Source organism: Dipodomys spectabilis, unplaced genomic scaffold, assembly GCF_019054845.1.
Source record: "Dipodomys spectabilis isolate Male_0828 unplaced genomic scaffold, ASM1905484v1 ptg000043l, whole genome shotgun sequence".
Taxonomy (NCBI): domain Eukaryota; kingdom Metazoa; phylum Chordata; class Mammalia; order Rodentia; family Heteromyidae; genus Dipodomys; species Dipodomys spectabilis.
This window is the reverse complement of record NW_024870720.1, coordinates 36,019,875-36,042,874: the sequence shown is the minus strand read 5'-3', so window position 1 is coordinate 36,042,874 and position 23,000 is coordinate 36,019,875. Positions and strand designations below refer to the sequence as shown.

The window sequence follows — 23,000 nt, the reverse complement described above, 5'->3', positions numbered from 1 at the left end:
AATAGCAGCTGAAGTTTCAGAATGCTGCAAAGGCTTGAAAAGTTGTATCTCTTCTGATAACTAATGCCCTTAATTTTCTTCAACGTAATAAAAATATATGGGGAAATACATAAGCTTTTTTTTGGGGGGGGGAGGGGGTCCGGTCGTGGGGCCTGAACTCTAGGCCTGGGCACTGTCCCTCAGCTCTTCAGCTCAAGGCTAGCGCTCTACCACTTGAGCCACAGCGCCACTTCCGGCTTTTTTCTTTTTGCTTATGTGGTGCTGAGGAATCAAACCCAGGGCATCATGCATGCAAGGCAAGCTCTCTACCACTGAGCCACCTTCCCAGCCCCTACATAAGCTATTTTTATTTACACCCGAATCTATAAAAAATACGTGCAGAAAGGACTTAGCTATGAAGACAAATTCAACTTATGGCCAACCTATGGAATAAGTATTTACTGACTAATAGTAATAACAATCTTATAGCATTTTCTACATGCCAAGAATGGTACTGATGCAAGTGTGGTAAGTACACACACACTGATTTTTGTCCTCAGACAATTATAAGAAAGTCCTATTGTTATCTCCATTTTGCTGAGCAGAAAAACACTGAAAAAAGACAATACATACTGATAAATTAGATACAATAAAAATAGACATATTTATCACCAGAGAAAAGGAAGCACAACCCACATACAGCACATTCACGATTTAAATGTTCAGGTTAGAGCAAGTGTGTCCCCTCAATTCGTTCAAAGTTATCTTAAATGTTAAGATGTAAATATCAGGATTAACTTGGGAGGCACACTATAAACAGGTCATTTAAGCATGTCATTACAAAAGAGCAATGCTGTGAAATCTACAAAGAGAAAATGGACAATGTCTTTCCATCCACCTGCCTAAGGTTAAAACTGCTCAACAACGGGTTGGTGGACAGGTGTGTGTCCTAATTTTAACTTGGGAGTCTACCTAAGCGTTCTACATAGACTTCAACAAAATTCCTAAGCAGTTCTGATTCCTGCAAACATCACTGTTCTCGACATTCTGATCCATGATATGAAGACATTCTGCCCATATATCCTCCTTTAGAGTTGGTGCTGGAGTGAGAATGTCCAAAACACAAGGACCCCACAGATGAAGATGTATGAACAGTTCTGGACAACCTGACAGGAGTCATACCTCCTCAGCCCCTGTTAACCCTGAGAAGCCATCAGCTCTTGATGCACCCTCTGCACTAAGGTTTCATAATATCCATTTCCCTCCATCCAGGGCGGAGGAGTCCGGGATAAAGAGGGATCAGATTCGATGTGAGAGACTGACCAGCGATGAGAAGAGACACTGGGGAGGGCGGCGAAGGCCCGAAGGAGCAAACGTCTCTCTTGGCCACGCTTCCAGCAGCCAAAGGAATCAGGAAGGATGTTCTCAAGGACTAGACACGCTGACATCTTCCCAGGCCTTCCGGGGCCCCGCACTCGGCCCCCTCTCATTTTCCGCGGCTCCCCATTAGGCACGGCTGTCGATTTCAGGCCCGCCCCCTCGGGTCGCCGGGCCCGTTCCCAGCCTCCCAGCCGAAACCTCGGTCACCGCAAGGAGAACACAGCTGCCGCTTCTCGGCCCACCTCGCTACCTCGTGTGCTCCCGGGAAACATACTCACTTGCCCGCCAGATCTTTATGAGAGCCGCTGGAATTCATGAGCTGGGCCAAATCCTGCCGCACGGCTGCCGCCATCTTTCTTCCAGCTCAGCCACGGCTGCGGGGGCCTCTGGCAGCCCCAAAGAAAACGAGTGGCGTGTGGTCCTCCGGAGCGCAGCCAGAGGGAACCCGAGATACCAGAGAGTACCGTCTTTGTGGGCCAGAGCGCCGGGGGAGGAAGCTGGAGCGAGCTCCTCCCCCAAGGCTGAGTGACGGGAAACTCCTCGCTTCACAGCCCAGGCCCGCCCTCGTCTCTCCCGCAGGCTGCGCCCTCACGCTCCGACTTGTGATTGGGTGAAGAACTTCGAGGTAGTGCGCCACGCGTGCAACTTCAATGAAGGCCGGGTGGGGCAAACTACTGCGTTGACTTAAGTTCCGGGTCCTGGGTCTACGGTACCCTGTTCTTGGTTCTTTCAAAGCACTGTATAGACGACCGATGGTGAAGAACCTGTTGTTCTTATTTCCAGTTCACCACAATCCATTTCCTTTTGTTAATGCCGGATATGCCCTTTTAAGGGCTAATCATGCATTCCATTTTGTCCAGCTGTTTACAATATGTGGTCCTTAGGTTTATTTAAATGACAAAGTAAAAAACCGTGTTTCCCTTATACGTGGTTGTATTCATTATTCCTGTACCCTTCAGGAGTAGCCTTTTGTTGTTGTTGTTGTTCCTTTTCTAGAATAGAGTTGGGGGTTTTGGCTCTGTGTGTGTGTGTGTGTGTGTGTGTGTGTGTGTGTGTGTGTGTGTGTGCAGGTCTTGGGGGCTTGAACTCGGGGCCTGGGTGCTGCCCTGAGCATTTTGTTCAAGGCTAGTGCCCTACCACTTGAGCCACAGCTCTACTTCCGGGGTTTTGATGGTTAATTGGAAATAAGTCTCATGGATCTTCCTGCCAGAGCAGGATACATGTGATATGTGTGTGTGTGTGTATATACAAATATACATATGTATATATACATACATGAAACTTGAACAAGGAAACTTGAAGTGGGTAGAATGGGTTTAGGCAGGAGTGGGAGAATCATGGTAGGGTTTTTTGGTTTTGGTTTTGGTTTTTTTGTTGTTGGTTTTTTTTTTTTTTTTTTGTCAGTTGGGGGGGCTTGAATTCTGGGCCTGGGCGCTGTCCCTCAGCTCTTCAGCTCAAGGCTAGCGCTCTACCACTTGAGCCACAGCGCCACTTCCGGCTTTTTTTCTTTTTGCTTATGTGGTACTGAGGAATCGAACCCAGGGACTCATGCATGCAAGGCTAGCGCTCTACCACTGAGCCACCTTCCCAGCCCCTGGTAGGGATTTTTGTGTGTACGTGTATGCATTGCTTCTAGGGCTTGGACTCAGAGACTTACACTCTCACTTGACTCCCTTACTCAAAGTTGGTGCTCTACTGCTTTAGCCACATCTCGATTTCCAGCCTTTTCCAGGTTAACTGGAGATTAATCTCTTGAATTTATCTGCCCTGAATAGCTAGGATTACAGGCCCAGAGTTCAATCCCCAACAACAACGAAAAAAAGAAAATGGAAAAATAGGTGGTGTTTGCAGGGATTGGGGAAAAGAGAGAACAATTAAGGATGTTAATCTAATGAAAGTAAAATATATACCTGTGTGAGATAACATGGTGAACCCTTTTGTATGATCAGTATACACTAATAAAAAAAAGTTAAGGAAAAAGAAGTGAACAAATCTTAACTTTTTATTTTTTATTTTTTAAATTTATTTTTGGTGCCAGTACTGGGGCTTGAACTCATGTCTCAAACACTGTCCCTGAGCTTTTTTTCCCTCAAGGCTAGCAGCACTCTACCATTAGAGCTACAGCTCCACTTCTAACAGTAATTGGAGATAAGAATTTCATGGATTTTCCTGCCTGGTCTGCTTGGAACTGAGATACTCAGATCTAAGTCTCCAGAATAGCTAGGATTACAGTGTTGAGCCACTGTTACCTGCACTTTTTTTTAAGTATGTAAAACTGTCACTTCACTCCTAACCCAGACTTACTGAATCAAAATCATCATGTTAATAAACCCCCAACTCATTCTTGTACACGAGAAATTAATAAGCATGTCACAGTTGTCTATTTGGACTATAAATTTGCTCACTAAACTCTAGTCTAATAAAATAATTTCCTTGCCCAGGACCCTCCAATTATTAGTAGATGTTTTCTATCCTTACAGCTTCCCTATAAATAGGCAAAGAAACCTCTTTTCTAGTTCATACTCTATGTCTACTGTGCCAACTGAAATGCACCTTGCTATAGAAGGAAAAATAATGTCATTACTAATTCAGCTGTTTTCTATACATTTATCCTTACTCTACACTGATTTCAAATGCTGCTACTGTTATTTTTTTTAAGTCTATTCAAGATTTACCAAGTGTATTTTCTAGCCTGGAACCAAAATCAGTCACTTCTCAGGAAACCCTTGTTCCTTTTAGTGGGAAATGATACTTCTAGAGAGCCACCAAAGGTTTTTTTGTTTTTTTTTTTGTCAGTCTTGAGCTCTGGACTTGGGCGCTGTCCCTGTGCTTTTCAGGTCAAGGCGAGCACTCTACCACTTGAGCCACAGCGCCACTTCCAGTTTTCTAGTGGTTTATTGGAGATAAGAGTCTCACGGGCTTTCCTGTCCCGGCTGGCTTTGAACTGCGATCCTCAGGTCTCAGCCTCTTGAGTAGCTAGGATTACAGGCATGAGCCACCAGTGCCCGGCCACTTGTATTTTCTTATTTCCCCACTAGGTATTCTGGCTCACAAATATGTAAGGAATTATAAAATCAGAATATTTCATAATTAATCATTCATCCCACATTATCACATAGACAACAGCCTCAGAATAACAATATAAATATACTACTACCACCAGTGTAATTACTGTAAAAAAGGGAAATATGTTCTGATAATCTCTTTCCTCCTGTCACTTACCTTCCCCTACCCCCATTCTGCACTGGACTACAGATATTTACCACCACACTTAGCTTTCCCATTTTTTTTATGATTATACTACACTGATATTATGTGCACATTACAGCTACTATGAATTATACCTTATGCTTTTTGACACAGTGTCTCATTATCCCAGGCTAACTTTGACCTTGCAATATTCCTGTTTCAGCTTCCAGAGTGCTGAGGTTACAGATGTGCTCCTTCATGCCCAGATACTTTCTTCCTTTTTTTTTTTTTTGGTCGGTTGTGGGGCTTGAACTCCGGGCCTGGGCACAGAGCTCTTCAGCCCTGAGCTCTTCAGCTCAAGGCTAGCTTTTTACCACTTAAGCCAGAGTGCCACTTCTGGTTTTCTGGTGATTTATTGGAGATAAGAGTCTCACGGACATTCCTGCCCAGGCTGGCTTTGAACAGTGATCCTCAGATCTCAGCCTCCTGAGTAGCTAGGATTACAGATATGAGCCACAGGCACCCAGCTACTTTCTTCCTTTTAATCTTCACTTAGTCTTAGTTTTATAAGTCATGAAAAGTTAATACTTACCACCAGTTCCTATATACTCTTTCTATTCATTTTGTTTTTCTGAAACTAGTTCATTAATATATTTTTCAGAAAGGACTTATGAAACTGAATTCTTGCATACTCTTGAATGTTGATAATTGCCTATGTCTTTTATGTTTAAACATCAGTTTTGTTAGATCTGATCTAACAAATGAGAATATTAGGTATGGTACTCCATTTTCTTGTGGCATGAACTACTGCTGAAAAATATCTGGTGAGAGGCAAGCATTATTGGCTCATGCCTGAAATCCTAACTACTCAGGAGGCTAAGATCTGAGAACTGCAGTTCAGAGCCAGGGCAGGCAGAAAACTCTGAGACTTTTATCTCCAACTAACCAGCAAACAGCCAGAAATGGAGCTGTGGCTCAAATGGTAAAACAGCAGCTTAAAGTGGAAAAGATAAGGAACATTGTCTAGCCTGAGTTCAAGCCCCAGGTCGGGTACATGCACATGCATGTATCTGTGTATGCTTGCGCGCCCAACACACACACACACACACACACACACACACACACACACACACACAAATATGACAAATCTAATTTCTTTCTTCTTTTTGCTTGGATGTCCCTAGCTTTTTCTCTAAAGTCTAGTAGTTTTGGTATATGGTATCTTTATGTTGGTCATTGTAGGCTAATATTCTCAGGTACACAGTATGCTCTTTCAATATGTAATTTCAATATTTCCAACATTTTCTTTAGTTATAGGTATTAGATTTTCTGCCTACCTTATTCTTTTCTCCTTCCTTCATTCCTTTGTTCCTTTCTTCCTTGAAAATTTATAATGCAGGATGCCCTTAAGCTCTCATTTCTCTTGCCTCACCTTCCCAGGATTCTTGTAATTCCCATACCTGGGAATTATAGACTTGTGCCACCACACCGGGCTTGTTCAGTTCCTCTCCCTAGAAACTACTATTATCTATATGTTAGATCTTCTTTGCTTATCTTTAATCTTGGTCTCTTGATAGTTTTCCTAAAAAACATTTATCTTGTCACATCTTTTAAAAAAATTTCCCTTTTCAGTATTTCTCTTAAGCTATTATCTATTGTATTTATTTTTGGGTTCCCTCTAGTTTAGTCTTCAATACTAAAATAGTATTTTTAATTCTTTCCTGAGTCCTCCCAATTGTTCTGTATATTTATAATTCTAATGATGTTGTTCTTTTATGTTTTATTTTCTTATCAGTTTAGCCAGTGTGAAATGTGTATTAAGGCTAAAATTTTTAAAAGGCATATTGTCTTTTAAAATTTTATTAGTGATTTATTCTTTTTTAGTACAATACTTTTTTCTCTGTGTGTGCCAGTCCTAGGGCTCAAAATCAGGTTCTGGGTGCTGTTCTTGAGATTTTTTGCTCAAGGCTAATAGTTTACCTCTTGAGCCACAGTTCCACTTCTGGCTTTTTTAGTGGTCTATTGGAGGTTAGAATCTCAAAAATTTTCCTGTAGAGGATGGCTTTGAGCTGTCATCCACAGCACCTGAGTAGTTAGAATTACAGATATGAGCCACCAGTAACCAGTTAATTTTTTTAAATTAACTAAATGAGTGAAGAGTCTGTAATGTTCAAAGCAACAGTTTAATCTGGGGGCTGGGAAGGTAACTCAGTGGTAGAGTGCTTGCATGCATGAGGCCCTGAGTTCAATTCCTCAGCACCACATTAAGCAGAAAAAGCCAGAAGTGGTGCTATGGCTCAAGTGGTAGAGTGCTACCCTTGAGCTGAAAAGTTGAGGGACAGCACCCAAGCCCAGAGTTCAGACCTCACGACAGAAAGAAAGAAGGAAAGAAAGAAAGAAAGAATATTTTAATTGAAGGAAAGCAGGAAAAATAAATTAGAAAGAAAGATTATAAGAAGAAAATGCAAAAATAACTGAGAGAAATAAATCCACTTCAAAGATTATACAAATAAACATTACCTAACTTTTCTACCATTCAACACTTTTTTCTCTAATATCCAGTGAGAACAAGTTTTGTTATTTCCTTCCTTCTAGATACTTTCATTCTCATTGTACCTTTATTATACCTCAGTAAATGAAAAGTCTTAGAATATTTATTTTCATACTCTTGATACTTAGTTGAGGTGTATAACATATTAACATACTACTTCTTCCTTTCTTTTTAACATACCTTTATTTATTTATTTATTTTTGTCGGTTGTGGGGCTTGAACTCTGGGCCTGGGCGCTGTCCCTGCGCTCTTCAGCTCAAGGCAAGCGCTCTACCACTTGAGCCACAGCGCCACTTACTGCTTCCTTTCTTTATCCCCACCTAATTCCTAGATTTTACTAAGATAGACTGGAAGGTTTTATTCCCTTTTAGCAAGGTTCTTCATGCAGCATGCTTCATCTATTTTAAGACTTGAAAACATTTATAATTTCCAGTTATGTTATGATTCCCATATCATTGTATATACTCAAAGCAATTTACCACAAATTCCCCATCTCTGCACTTTGTTTCTCTTGATATGAGGCCTGTGATATGCTTGTTTTAATGTTGGGTAGCATTCACTCTGAAATTCCTAAGAAGCATATTCGTGAATCACTGCATATTTAGCAACTTCTATCACTTTGTTGGATGGGATTTTGGCAGAGTTCCCCTTGGTGACTTGTAAATGTTGTTCTGTGGTTTTCTAACTTCCAGGATTTCAGATAAGAAGTTTAATGCCAATGTTCTGTCACTCTGCCTTGTTCCTCTTGCCCCTATGTGTGTATTATATAGTCCCTTCTTGTTCCCTTTGTTCTCCCTTCTCCACTCAGCATCCTCTCTCTTTTTTTCTCCTGTCATAAGTAACTTATTCGCGTGGTGGTGGTGGTGGTTGTTGTTGTTGGTGGTGGTGGTGGTGGTGGTGATGGTGTGTGTATGTGTTAGTATATTTGTGCCAACCCAGGGTCTTGAACTCAGGGCCTGGGGGCTATTGCTGATTGCTCAAGGCTAGTACTCTACCACTTAAGCCACAACTCCACTTTTGGCTTTTTGGTAGTTTATTGGAGATAAGAGTCTTACAGACTTTCCTGCCTAGGATGATCTCAGATCAAAGCCTCTGGAGTAGCTAAGATTACTAGCATGAACCACTGGCATCTGGAAATAAATAACTTATTCTTGCCAGTAGCTGGCAAAAAGGAGGCTGAGAACGGAGGATAAAGATTGGAAGCAAACCCAAGCAGAAAAATCTGAGACTTATTTCAAATTCACCAGCAAAATTCCAGAAGGAGACTTATGGCTTGAGTTGTAGAACATCAGCCTTGAATGAAAAATCTAAGTGAGAGTACAAAGCCCTGAGTTCAAACCCTAGTACCAGTGTGTGTGTGTGTGTGTGTGTGTGTGTGTGTGTGTGTGTGTGTGTGTGTGTGTGTGTGTGTGGTGTGTGTGTGAGAGAGAGAGAGAGCGAGCGAGTGTGTGTGTGCACACATGTGCAGCAGTGCACAGACACAACATAATCTTTCCGCCTGGACTTTGTATGTTTTTTGTTTGTTTTGTGTTAGTACTGGGGTTTAAACTCAGGGCCTTGACTTCTCTCTGGCTTTCTTGCTTAGGGCTGGCACTCTGCCAGTTGAGCCATGCCTGCAATCTGACTTTTCCAGGCTGTTTGGGTTTGGAGGACTTCTCTGCCTGGACTGGCTTTGGATCTCAATCTTCCAGGACTCCTCCTTCTGAGTATCTAGGACTATAGACACAGGCCACCAGTGCCTGGCTTTCACCTGGGCATTTTTAACATCTCTTTACAGGAATTTCCTACACTACTCTCAGATGTGTCTTCATGTGTTCAGAGATTTCAGTCACATACAATATGATTGAATCTCAAAAACCCTCGACTGAGTCAAAAGAAGTTAGACATTTAAAATTATAGGCACTATAGGTCTATTTATATGAAGCTCTAAATTGGATAAAACTAATGGTATTTGGAGGAAGCAATGAGAAACAATGGGAATTTAAGGAAGTGGAAGAAGGTGATGGAAGGTTCTAATGTTGATACAAGTATGGGTTGCATGAGTGTATAGATTTACAGTATTCAACAAGCTATCCACATAAGACCAGTGCATCTCACTGAATATTAGACCTCAAAAAGAAAAGGAACAAAATCTTGCCTTTTAATCTATACTCTTTTATTCTATACTTGTGTGTATGTATTGAATCTAGTCTTAAGTATTTATATCTGTGCACTTGTATTTATTTGCAATTTCAAGTCTGTCTGGGATGTTTATTAGGTGTCACTGTTTTCAATGTGGCTGCTACCTCCTCTAAAGTACATTTCCATTTCTATTGTCTATAGGACAGAGCTCAGGTTGGTTTGCAAGAGAACCTTAAATGTATTGATAGAGTTAGTAGGAGTGACAGAAGGTGGTATTAAGTAAAGTAAGTAAACGCTGGGTGCTAATGGTTTACACCTGTAATCTTAGCTACTCAATAAGCTGAAGTTAGAGGATTGATTCAAAGCCAGCCTATGCAGACAAATATGAGAGACTCATCTCCAATAAGCCAGCAAAAAAATAGAAAAGGTATGGCTCAAGTGGTAGAGTGCTAGCCTTGAGCAAAAAGCTAAGTAAGACCATGAGACCTTGAGTTCAAGCCCAAGTATTGGCACAAACAAACAGGTAAAACTATCCTGGGTAAAAACTCAATGAGCCCTATGCACCGTGGACCCTCCAACTACAGTGAAATATGGCCTGGAGGAACTCCTGCTTCTGTTCTAGGTATAAAAAGCTGAATAGAGTATTGCTCCCACATACCACAGTAGTAAATTAGATAAGTATTTGAGCCAATCAAGAAGCCTGAGGTCTCTGAGCTACTGAGTCTTGAAATCTAAGGAGACACAAGTGCTTCTAAAAAGATGAGAGTCAATATTATAGAAGTATATACATGTATAGAAAAAGCACAATGAAACATCTTTGTACAGTTATTCACAGTAATAAACTTCATAAAAAGGAAATGAGACACAAGCAATGTTTATATGTGGCAGAGCATGGAAAGGAAATGAACAGTCATATAAATAGGGAAGAAGCTCAGTTAAATTCTTCACTGGACAGAATACTGGGGAAAAATAATTTAAAAGCAGGAAGGAGTCAGGCTCTAGTGCCTAAAATTCTAGGAGGAGGCTGAGATATGAGGATCATGGTTTGAATCCAGCCCAGGCAGGAAGGTCCATGATACTCTTATCTCCAATTAACAACCAGAAAACCAGAAGTGGTGTTATGGCTCAAGTGGTAGAGTGCTAGCCTTGAGCTGAAGAGCTGAGGAACAGCCTCCAGACCCAGAATTCAAGCCTCATGACCAACAACAAGGAGGAAGAGGAGGAAGAAGAGTGTTAGGTTTTTAAAAAGAGGTAGCCGAGTAAGAACTGCAGCAGCACGCACGTGGTATTCAGGTAAGGGGTAGGTTTAAGAGCTGGGAAAGAGAGGAAAGAGCTAGAAAAGAGCAGAGAGAGGGGTAAGAACAGTAGCACTCACGTGGTATTCAGGTAAGGGGTAGGTTTATTCAGTAGACCTGCTGGGACCAGGCAAGGTTGGCACTCCACGTGGCTGGGAAAGAGAGAGGAAAGAGCTAGAGCAGAGAGAGAGCAGACAGAGCTAGAAAAGAAGAGCAAGAGCAAGAGAGCTAGAAAAGAAGAGCAAGAGCAAGAGCTAGAAACGAACAGAGAGGGAAAGAGAGAGCGTCTGGGCCTGGGCTAGGCCTTATGTAGGGTATGGGCGGGGAAAGGTGTGGCCACATCAAATTCAGATGTGACCTCAGCGGATGCAGATGTGACCTCTTCCAGGTGTCCCAGTTGCCTAGGTAACGCAGGTACTGGGTGGAGACTTTGCTGCGAGGAGGGTGGAGTCTGCTCACCATCCAGGAGCGAACCTTACAAAGAGGAGGAGGGGGGGAGGAGGAGCTGGAAGTGGAGGTATGGCTCAAGATGTACAATGCTATCCTTGAGCAATAAAGCTCAGGGACAGTGACAAGGCCTTGAGTTCAAGCCCTAGGACCAGCACGCACACACACACACACACACACACACACACACACACACACACACACAGAGTTAGTTGGGCAAGGTAGTAGTACATCTCTATAATCCCACAATTTGGGAGGCTGAGGCAGGAGGATCATGAGCTTAAGGCTAGAGCTACATAATGAATTTAAGGCCAATCTAGTCTATATACTAAGATCTCATTTAAAAATACTAATAAATGAAAAATAAAAAACAGGAAAAATGTGTTTTGGTTCATGGTTCCAGTCCATGGCCACATGACCCAGGTGCTTCAGCAGGCCAGGGGCTTTGAAGCACATGGCAGAAGAACACTGAGCACTTAATGACATTATGGTGACTAGGAAGGAGGGAGACAGAGAAGAAGGGAGGGGAGAGACAGAGAGGGAAAAAGAAAGAGAGAGAGGCTGAAGAAGGAAGAGAAGAAAGAGGAAGAAGAGGAGGAGGATGGGGTGGGGTGGGAGGGATAGGTTTGAAGAGGCTGGAATTCTGATACACCCTTCTGGGTCACACTTCCAATAATATAAACAGGAGCCCTAGCTCCTGTTTCCACCACCACCCAGCTCATAGGCTGTACCATGTATGTGGCCTTTGGGAGACATTTCATTTCCAAACCATAATGATGAATAAAAATTGAGTATGTGCTGGCATGCTGTAGAATTTCATGAGAGCCATGATCATAGAAGAGTTCACCACAACTGTGCTCTTCTCTATGGACCCCCACCAGGGTACTGAGAACAAAGACACAGCACTGTAGAAGAGAAGAACTGTAGAAGAGAAGGTCTAGTGGGATGATGGTAGTGGGAAGAGGCCAAAAGAATGGAATAGAAAGAGAAAAGCAAGTTCCCTAAGCACAAAAGACTTAATTGATGGGAGGAGGCCTCGAATCTTGTTTTCCCCAAGGATTGGGTGGAGACCCATCATCATTGGAGGGATCCGAAAAGGAAAACTACTTTTACCTCTAGAGGAAAGACTGCAAACTATCTTAGGTCCAGACCGCGAGGCCCTTATATTAGGGAAATCCAGCACAGAAAAAGTCCCATTCAAGATGCTGGGATGCAAATCCTGCCAAAGACCAAAGTGGAACAAGATCACAGAAAAGCTATGTCCCTTCCTTCCTGACTCCACCCTCCCTCCCCCCCCCCCCCCAAAACTCAAAGAGTCTAGCAAGCACCAAATAACAAGCAGTTTACTTAAAAAGGGATCCTGTCAGTCTCAGGAGCACAGAAAACATAAAGCTGAAAATGGAAGAGCAACAGTGAGAAAACAACCCTACCCCAATCATAAATACAAAATCCTAATCCAGGAGACTTTTTCTCACCCTATAGCTGGGTTCAGTGATGTGTACCTGTCATCCTAAGTATGTGGAAGGCTAAGAACAGGAGGATATGGCTCAAGGACAGCTTAAGCAGAAAAGTCCATGAGACTCCATATCCATGGAGGAAAACGACACGGTGGCAAAATCAGAAAGTGGTTTAAGTGCCATTGTAATGAAGGTTCTATCTAATATCCAGTCTTTTTTTTTTTGTTTTTTTGGGTCCGGTCGTGGGGCCTGAACTCTGGGCCTGGGGGCTGTCCCTCAGCTCTTCAGCTCAAGGCTAGCACTCTACCACTTGAGCCACAACGCCACTTCCGGCTTTTTTCTTTTTGCTTATGTGGTGCTGAGGAATCGAACCCAGGGCCTCAGGCATGCAAGGCAAGCGCTCTACCACTGAGCCACCTTCCCAGCCCCATATCCAGTCTTTTTTTACTGGCAGATATCTTCTTTGAGGAAATTTGGTGGATATACTTCTTGAAATAATTTGTGTCCAGGTTGAAACATTTAAACATCAACAGCAAGGGCTAGAGAGAGGAAACTTTTCTCCTCTGTTAGTCTGAGTCCTCTTAAGTGCCCATATCCTGTATCAAGGTATTAATCTTCTCAGATGACTGACATTAACAATATCTACTTCCTTCAAGGGGAAACCCCATTCCAAATTAAAGAATGGTTATATCCCTAGCAGGTTAAGTATACCAGAACATCATAGAGGATTCTGTACTTCACCTTGATCACCTAACCACAACTACTACAGAGATACAGAGATTTTTTTTTTTTCTGCCAGTCCTGGGGCTTGAACTCTCTGTGCTCAAGGCTAAAGCTCTACCACTTGAACCACAGCACTGTTTCTTGCTTTTTCTGTGTATATGGTACTGTGGAATTCATGCTTGCTAGACAGGCACTCTAGCACTGAGCCATATAATAAGACCCAATACAGAGATCTTGAAGTGTAGTAAACAGGCAGAAGTGCAGAAGTGCAGTGGGGATTGTAATTCTTGCATTAAGGAAAAATTGTCACTTGAGTTTAAAAGTTTTGAAGTGTATCTTTTAAAACAAGCATCCAAGAGGCAATGAGTGACACCTAGCCTCAAGATTTCAAGAGATTTTTTCAAAATGCAACTAAAAACTATGACAGTCAGCTGTCATACATTCTGGGACAGGCCCTGGGGATGAGTCCACACATGGTGAAAGAAGGTAAACTGCCACAAATGCAGTTCGTCTAACCCTAAAGAGTTGGATTGGGTGTGTGCCCATTCCATAGGAGGGCCCGAGTGGCCTATCTTTGTCCTGTCCCTTTTCCCTGCAGAGAGACACTGGAAAACATGATGGTTAAAATTAGTGATGCGATGATCTGATTAGTATTGCTAAAACTGCCCCTTAGATGTGTTAAAATTAAAATTAAAAAGGCCTTAAAAAGATGGTTAAAAAGTTTATCCGTATAAGGTGATTTGCTCTCAATGATATTCTGCAAGTGGATATGTTTTTTTAAAAGACATAAAAGTGTTAAGCCTAGTTTCTTGGTACAGTGGTGGTGATTGTAATTCTTGCATTAAGGAAAAATTGTCATTTGAGTTTAAAAGTTTTTAATGTTGGGCTGGGAAGTTGGCTCAGTGGTAGAGCGCTTACCTTGCATGCCTGAGGCCCTGGGTTCGATTCCTCAGCACCACATAAGCAAAAAGAAAAAAGCTGGAAGTGGCACTGTGGCTCAAGTGGTAGGGCACTAGCCTTGAGCTGAAGAGCTGAGGGACAGTGCTCAGGCCCAGAGTTCAGGCCCCACAACTGGACCCCCCCCAAAAAAAGTTCTTAATGTGTATCTGTTTTAAAACAAGCAGCCAACAGACAATGAGTAACACCTAGCCTTGAGATTTCAAGAGATTTTTCAAAATGCAACTAAAAACTAAAGTGTAAAATATTAAAACAGAGACTAATAAGAGGCTTAAAAACTAGGAATGGATTTCTAGATATAAAGTTTAAAAGTAAAATTGTTCTTAACATTTGCCTCCAAGTACAAAAAGGAAACATTAGGATTACCAAAATAATTGCTTAATTGCTATTTCAGTTTGCTCTTATAGGTTTTTTTGTTTGTTTGTTTGTTTTTTTGGGTCCAGTCATGGGGCCTGAACTCTGGGCCTGGGCGCTGTCCCTCAGCTCTTCAGCTCAAGGCTAGCACTCTACCACTTGAGCCACAGCGCCACTTCCAGCTTTTTTCCTTTTGCTTATGTGGTGCTGAGGAATCGAACCCAGGGCCTCTGGCATGCAAGGCATGCACTCTACCACTGAGCCACCTTCCCAGCCTCTTATAGGTTTTTTTTTGTAACAGTTCCCAGCAGGAAAGTGAGGATTCTAGTAAGTTTGTCAGATGTAACTTTGGCTCTTAATAAGTTCCAGGTAAGAGCATGCTTAAAAGCTACTTCTATGTTGACCACCTTGTTGCTTTTAATTGGAGTAAAGCAGCCTTTTATGACTCATTGATCTACAAACTGGTTCAAAGCCAGCCCGGGCAGAGAAAGATCCCTGTGAGACTGTTATCTCTAATCGGCCAGCAGAGTGCTGAAAAGTGGAGTTGCTTTGCAGCTCAAAGAGGCAGAGTGCTAGCCTTGAGCTGGAGAGCTGAGGGACAGCACTCAGGCCCCAAGTTCAAGTCCAGCGACCAACTAAGGGAAATGCCAATGAGGCATTTATCCCAGTGTGGAGAAGACACTCCTGGGACAAAAGCAATGGAGGAGCATCCAGAGGCAGTAAGCCACTGCTTGGATGGAAGAAATAATGTTAGATCCTAGAGCCATTTTTGTGTGACCCTTCAAAATTGGTCAGAGCCAGAGGGTCATGGGTTTGTAAGCATGCCGTATGTCCATGACTATCTACCTTGTAAGGGACAGGAACTTGCCAGTCCTCTATGATAGTAGTAAAAAGCTAAGGTTGTAAAATGTGGGGGATAGTTTAAATCCCAATCTCTGTATGTGCCAAAAGCCCTAATTGGCAGTAACTTTTGAGCTGACACCAGCTACATGAAATTCATCTGCGCAGGAAAAAGTTTGTAAACCTGAGTGTATCCATATTGACATCTGTCTGAAGGCCTGCACAGGTAACTTAGGCATTGTTAGGGTCACTAGAGATCAGGTTCCTAAGCCATCCAGAAAGATGCTTTTGCACACCAGTGTGATAAACAAGTTACACTGCTGTAGCCAGAAAAAAGGTCTGCTGTTGTCAAAAGTTAAAATATTGTTCTTAATGACATCTAACCCTGGTAACCTCTTTGTAAATAGGCTGGGTAGGATCAATGCCCCTGAGTCAGCTTGAAGAAGTTACAGAAGATGAATCTTCACCCATCATCCCCTTTTAAGATCAAGGGACCAGAGTCACTTTTGGATTGTCCTGGGTTATTGTCTAAACAGTCTTAAAAACCAGTGGGGCCACAGCCTGCCAAGCCTAGGTACTGTATCCTTAACCAGTCTGTGTAGGAATTTGCAGCCCAGCATGAGGTGTGATAGTCCCTTGGAGCCACTGAGAGACCCTGCTGCTGCTGCTACTTTAATGGGTAAAGTTCAACAACAGCCTGACAGTCACCTGGAGGAAATCTACATGGTCACTTGGACCACCTCCACCGTGGTAAAAGTAGACTGAACTCCTGCTTGATTCCATCACCTGCGACTGCTTCCGGATGGAAAGCTGCTTTGAGTCTGCTAAAACTAAGATCTTGTGGGACATTGTTTTGGTGATATCTGGTAACCCTCTCTACTCCCACAGTGGATACTGGGAGGCAAGGACACCGCTAGCTTAACTTAGGCACTTCGGGGCATAGCCCTGCTCTTAGCCTTAAAATCTAGCAAGCTTCTCCACCCTAGTGGTGCCTTGAGGCTGTTCTGAGATAACTTGGTTCCACAAGCAAAAGGGGGGGGGGGGGGGGGGGAGAATGGGCAATTTTAAATTCAAGCCGCAAAGAAACTCAGGGAAAGAAGAGGGTAGTAAAGAAAGCCTCAGGAAAGAAAAAAATTTTTTTTGGTCTCCTGGTTAAGAAAGGATTTGAAAAGTAAGGATTGTCTTAAAATGTTTGTATCTTGTATCGAACTGAAAAGGGAAGAAGACAAACCCCAGAAAGTTTAACTATGTAGCAAACGGTATGAGTGTGTCTTAAAAATGGAGCTTATGAGTACAGCTGGTGTAAGTTACCTGTATAGAGTCAGGACTGGTGGAAGGAAAAAAAACCAAAACATGAGGGTCTTGGAAAACCTGAGTGAGGGCTTTGTATACGTCCCACTACCAACCTGGACATTGGATGGCTTTACAACCCTTGTAGATAATGCCCAATAGATAATGCCTCTGGCTGGACTCCGGATATTGTTAATTCTGATACTCACAACTGGTCTTTGTGTGATTAACAGGTTAGTAACAAGCGGTTAGTAAAGGGCGGTCCGAGTACTGGTTCTCAGATCTCAGTATCAGCCCATAGATGAAGTTAATATAAAACTAGATATCAAGGGACCGTGATTGGCCCCCTTAGTCACTAGTAGAGGGGAGAATGTGAAGCCTAAACAAAATACAGCAATTTTAGGTTTGGATTCGTTTTGTCTGGGAAATGTGTCAGCAACCCCTTGATCCCCTTGAGCCCAAATTCTTTTTTTTATTTTATTTTATTTATTTATTTGGGTCCGGTTGTGGGGCTGAACTCTGGGCCTGGGCACTGTCCCTCAGCTCTTCAGCTCAAGGCTAGTGCTCTACCACTTGAGCCACAGCGCCACTTCCGGCTTTTTTCCTTTTGCTTATGTGGTGCTGAGGAACCGAACCCAGGGTCTCAGGCATGCAAGGCAAGCGCTCTACCACTGAGCCACCTTCCCAGCCCGAGCCCAAATTCTTTATGGTAATTTCCACTAACTACATATAATCAGGCGATAACAGGAAAAACCCAAAGTTCCAGATGCTCCTGCAAGTTAAAGACTACTCGGTCACGGTTTAGACCATCTGGTTTAGCCAATCATTTTGAAGAGCATCAACCCCATGAACCAGCCAATCCCCAGTACCTGGTCAGTTCCAGCCACCGGTTATGCTAATCATCTTTTAGAATTATTTTATGATTTTCCCATTGGTGTGATATGATTTAAGTGTTGCAATGATACATAGAAGTCCCTAAAAGCCCTATAAAAACCCTGCTAGAAGAAGGCTCTGGGCTCTCAACTCTGACTGGCTGCATCGGTGATGGTTGTCTGTGGGGATCCTTATCGGGGCATAAGAACAGTGTTGGACAGGTCAGGATTTGCTGGGAGCTGGACTTGCAGGCCTAGCAGAATATATCAGTGTCACTGGATGCCAAACAGTAATGCATTAAATCAACGATAACCCTCTTCTCAACAAAAAGCAAATAGAAAGAAAAGAAATATGTGGAACATGGTGGCAGATGCCTGTAATCCGAGCACCTGGGAGGCTAAGGCAAGATATTTACTTCAAGGACCTAGACTACACAGTGAGACCATGTCTCAAAAAACAAAACAACAACTACAAGGAACTAATGACAAAAAGGAAATATAGCTTCTCAAGATACTAAGATCTGGAGGATGATGGTTTGAGGGCAGTTTAGACAGAAAAATTAACTACACTCCATCTCCAAAATAACTAGCAAAAGGGATGGATGTATGGCTCAAGTGATGAGAGGGCTAGCCTAGCAAATGTGAAGCCTTGTGTTCAAATGACAATACTAGCAAAGAATAAAGGAAAGAAACTGGTGGGTGCAGGTAGCTCAAGCCTGTAATTCTAGCTACTCAGGAGGCTGAAATCTGGATAATGGTTGAAAGCCCGTCTGGGCAGGAAAGTCCGTGAGACTTCTATCTCCAATTAACCACCAGAAAACCCGAAGTGGCTCTGTGGCTCAAAGTGGTAGAACCCTAGCTTTGAGCAAGAGTTCAGGGGCAGCACCCAAGCCCTGAGTTCAAGCCCCAAGAATAATTAACTGTAATTAATTGAATACTTCCCCCCTCTTATCCCCCGTCCCCCAGACCTGGGGGTTAAACTCAGGGCCTGGGCACTTGTTCTGAGCTTCTTTTGCTCAAGGTTAGCACACTCCCCAGCACCACTTCTGGCTTCGTGCATGCTGGTCAAGCACTCTATTAAGTCACATTCCCAGCTAACCCCCTGGTTTTTAGCTGAGTCACCATTTGGATCGTATAAATACTGGGAAAAAATAGATGAAGGAAAGGATGACTGAATGCAAACAAAGGATAAAGGGGGAACCAATGCAACAGTGATACTCACAAGACACTAAGTTGGAAATGATCTGTACAACTTGGCAGGGGGCGAAGAGGGAAAGTGGGAGAAACATGAGGGAGGGGGTAACAAGTTCGACAAGAAATGGACTCACTACCTTACTTATGTGACTGTAACTCCTATGGACATCAGTGGCCCTTAAATTAAAAAAAAAAGAAAAATCATTGTACTATCTTAGGAGTATATGTATTGAGAAAAAAGCAAAACATCCCTTTCAAAGAAGTCTCAATGGTCCCTTTTTGAAGACTGCTTTGAAATTCGTGTCTAAAAAGCAGAGTGATTTAGCACTTGCGAGTACTCATCAGCTCCTGATCCAAACACATCGACTATTAGGGGTGGCCAGAAACCTCGCCTACAGCCCAGACTTCCTAACAAGGATTGCCAGAAAGTGCGAGCGACAAGTCCCTCCCCACCGCAGGCGCGAACCCAGTCTCCCTACGCCTCCTCCCCCGCCTCGTCTCAGTCAGGTGGACCATTCCGTGCCAAAGCCTGGACCAACCACAACCCCCCGCCTCGCCCCCCCTCGCCGCCTCGTCACGTGTTGCTGGAGCGTAACTCGGAGCCTTGCGGAATGACGCGGGCTCCAGTTGTCAAGGGGCGGGGCCAGGGGTGCGGAAGGGGCGTGGCGGAGGAAGCCGGTCGGGGGAGGCGGGGCGCGGAGGGTAGGGGCAGGGCGGAGGGGTGGGCGGGGAGGGCCGCGCGGGCGGGGCGGGCCCAGCGTATTATGGGATGCGGCGGTGGAATGGCGCTGGGCGCGTGATTTTGAACAAACCCCGGTCTGTGTCTCGGAGGCGCCGCCGCCGCCGCGGCTGCTGGGAGCCCGGGGAACGCGGCGCGAGAAGAAGGCGGCGGCGCCGCCGGCTTTGGTGAGTGTCAGTCCCCGAATTGGGGGCTTGGGCGAGCGGGCGGGAAGGGGCGCCAGCCCCCGCTGCGTGCGGGCGCGCGGGCGGAGAGCGCCCGGCCGCTGTCTCCGGCTGCCCGGGGCCGGTGGGCCGCGGAGCGGGAACCAGCCGGCGGGGAGCGCCGGTGGGGGCGCGGAGGGCCCGCGGGGCCCCGGGAGCGCGGCTGTCACTCGGCCGGCCCCGCGGGCTGGAGGGAGGCGGCTGTTGACACGCACACGCAGCTCGGCCGGAGGAGCCGCGGCGGCGGCCCCGGCTTCTGGAAACCGGTTTTGCTGCTGTGTCATTTCGCCGCAGCCCCTCCTTTCGCCGTCCCCGTCCACCCCCCCCCCCCTCCGCCCCTTCGTATGGGCGCCCCTCGGTGTGGTGTCCGTTTCCCTCGCGGAGCCCACCAGCCAAATGTCACCGTGTCCCCGAGGTGCTCGGGAAGGGAGCGGGCTGGGACCGAGCTTGGCCAAGCAACGGTAAACAGCCCCCGGACTGCGGGCTGGACGCGGCTGTGGGTGGGCACGTCCAAGTGTAAAGGTGAAGAGACTGGGAACCCGGTGGCCCTCCGCGTCTAGCAGGCTGCATCCGAAAACGAGGCTTGGAGTGGGTGGTACATGGCCCTCAGTTAAGTCTCAACCTGCTGACCTTTTTCTATGGAGTTGTCATCCAGACAAGGTAGGGAAATGGAATGGCTTCTGCTGACTCTTCTTACAGCAACTTAAAAGAAAAAAAAATGACAGTACTATGGCCTTGTTGGCAACCTTGAAATTCAGTTTGCTCCCTTCAGCTAGGTCTTGTAGAGTTTATGTGTGTAGTTGAATGGACCACAGTTGTATGAGTGCTTATTAAATCTTCCTGAAAGTAACAGAGGTAGCTGATTCTGTCAAAAGGTCGGTCTTACCAGAAGACCTGCAGGTGGTTTTCTTACCCGATGATTTAAAAAATACTTTTGCTCTCGTAGTTGCTTGTTGAGCTGACTCGTGAAAGGGGCTGTTAGGGGGTGCACAGGTAATTCTGGGGTCCTGTTCTAAAACAGGCTGTGTGTTTTCACTGCAAATATGTCAGTGGCAGACAGTGTTTAGTTTCGAGTTTTATTCTAACAACATGGGGTGAATTTAGCTAACAGTCTGTATTTTAGAATGAAAGTTTCCACAGTGGGAGCAACGCATTTTATATCCAGCGTCGCACTGTCATCCTAAATCACGGACAAGTCGGAAGTCAGTGTCCATAGACGAGGTAAATAAGTGGAGAGGAGAATGACCAGATAAGTGGAGAGGATCAGAGGATAAAAATAAATTTAGTAATCAAACATGTGGACTTTTGTATCTGCTTAAGGATCCGTGCTTGTAATTCTCTGGGGTGCCAGAGATCAGACGTGCGTTGGGGGAAGAGCTCCTTGCTGTCAAAGTAGTTTCAATGGTGGAGTAGAATTTCAGAGTTAGTGAGTTGACATTAAAGGGCTCCACAGTGTCTTCCTGGTCTGAGATGGATACAGGGAATGAAACACTTCCCACTGGCTTTCAAGTGCCTTTCTGAAAATGAAAGTGTCTGGGTTCTTTATTGTCCTCGTACCACCTTCCTCAAGGCCAGGGCTTTGCCAAAAGGAAAGATGCCGGACGTGGGACCCCGCGCAGTGCGACGCCTCTCGGCGCGCCGGCGGAGACCGGGTGTCTGGTCTGGGGGTGAAAGGTCTTGGCCCAGCCCCGCAGGTGAGCACTTGAACCCCGGCGCGCGAGTGAAGGCTGGCAGGGCCGGCGGGAGGTGTCCCCGGATATGTGGGTGTGCGCGGCGCGGCGCGGCGCGGCCGGGAGGGCGGGCCGGGGCGGGGAGGAGGAGGAGGAAGAAGGGGGAGGTGACTGACGGCGGCGGCGCGCCGGCCCGGGCTGGGCTGCCGGGGAAGCTGCTGAGCTGTGATGGTGATGACGAGGTGAAAATGGCGGATCTTTCGAAATACAATCCCGGCCCCTGACATACCAGAGGCGGCGGCGGCGGCGACCTCGCCACCCGGGCTCCCTCCTCGGCTCCTGGTTACCCTGTAGCACTCCAGTCCGGGCCAAGTGGGAAAGGAAGCAACTGGGCAGAGCTACTGTGCACGGGCAAAACAAGCACTACCCGGACTCGGGATTGCCCGGGACCTTCTGGAGCCCCCACCTCGGAGCCCCAGGGAGGAGCAAGCGGCAGCCGCTGGAGGTAGAGGAGGACGGGGTACCCGAGGACTTGGCTGTCTGGAGGTCGCTGTTATTTGGGGAGATGTGGGTGGGTGGAGGAGGAACTGCGTGTGATCCGGGAATGACTTGTCCGGAGTGCAAAGGATCGGTAGCCTCGTAATGACATCAACATTATTCTCTGAGTATCAAGAGGGCTCGAGTTTGCTTTTATACCTCAGGCTGCCGCTGAGGCCTAGAGGAACCGCTAGTGCTTATCATGATTTCCTGATGTGATACCAAAATATCCACTCTGACGGGTGTTGTGGGCTTGGTGGTATCCAGCAGTCTTATGGGGTTGCATGTTCCTTTAGGGAGGCAAAGCATTGGCATTTTCTTCTGCATTTTAGGTCCGACTTAGATCACAGTCTATAACTTGTTGGGGGTGTGGAGCCTCACATCTTTTGAGCATATGGACCAGTTTTGTAGCAATCGATTAAAAACCGTTTTTGCCTTTCTTTATTTTTGATATTATGGGTCTGTCAACCAAAGAGTGGCCTTTATGCTCCTGCCAATTGGCAAATAATAATTGAGATACTGTCAGTCATATTTTATACCCATGCTGTTCAGGGAAATTCTTCACTCGTCCCTTCCAATTTCATGAATTCAGAGAATAAAGTTATGGAAGATTTTACACTAGGCTGTATTCCATGGGAAATTCAATTCAGGAATCTATTTTGGTCATGAGTTTTACTTCCATTGTCAAAGGGAGGCTGCCATGGCCTGATGGAAGCCTTGGTTGAGATTAGATGTGAGACCACTAAGTTGGTAGAGAAAGTGAGACCTCTGCTGTATTCTAAGAGATGATTGACTGTATGATGGACACACTTTACATTTCTTAGATTATGTAAAGATGCATATGTATGTTGCAGGATCCCTAAGCAGTCTATTTCCTTGCACATGAAAGGAATGTTACTGAAAGGTTACATAGTAATCAATTTTTTATAAATTAATTTAGGATCCTCTTTTATTCTCCACACCTTCAGCAGTGCAAGATTGGTCAGCAACGTTGAGTGTTTGAAAGTAACAGATTAATACTTAAGAAATGCCCAATAGTAACTAACACTTTTGCTTACCAGTAAATTCCCTTGTTCAAATTGCGGAAGAGTAACAGACGTTATATAGTGCTGTACATTGTATTTTGTATTTAGGAGGGAATTAGTTTATGGAAATGTGTGAATAGTTTAGACTTCTGGCTTTTTCTTTTTTTTTGGTTGGTT

General features: G+C 44.9%; 2 protein-coding genes across 6 annotated transcripts in view; one reads left to right on the top strand and one right to left on the bottom strand.

The window, feature by feature from the left end:
* Positions 1–1,897, bottom strand: part of Cops4 (COP9 signalosome subunit 4) — a 38,792-nt gene extending 36,895 nt beyond the window's left edge. Inside the window, 1 exon segment of the mRNA XM_042678293.1 lies at positions 1,638–1,897. Coding sequence (XP_042534227.1) covers positions 1,638–1,711 — 74 coding nt within the window. The 5' untranslated portion in view covers positions 1,712–1,897.
* A 17,511-nt stretch (positions 1,898–19,408) lies between these two features.
* Positions 19,409–23,000, top strand: part of Lin54 (lin-54 DREAM MuvB core complex component) — a 72,566-nt gene continuing 68,974 nt past the window's right edge. For 2 of the 5 annotated variants that reach the window (XM_042678225.1, XM_042678222.1), the window contains exon 1: positions 19,409–19,555. The gene's annotated coding sequence lies outside the window, so the exon portion shown is untranslated. Of the gene's footprint in view, positions 19,556–21,485; positions 21,767–23,000 lie in introns of those variants that run through there. The other 3 variants (XM_042678226.1, XM_042678221.1, XM_042678223.1) reach the window with 2 other exon arrangements.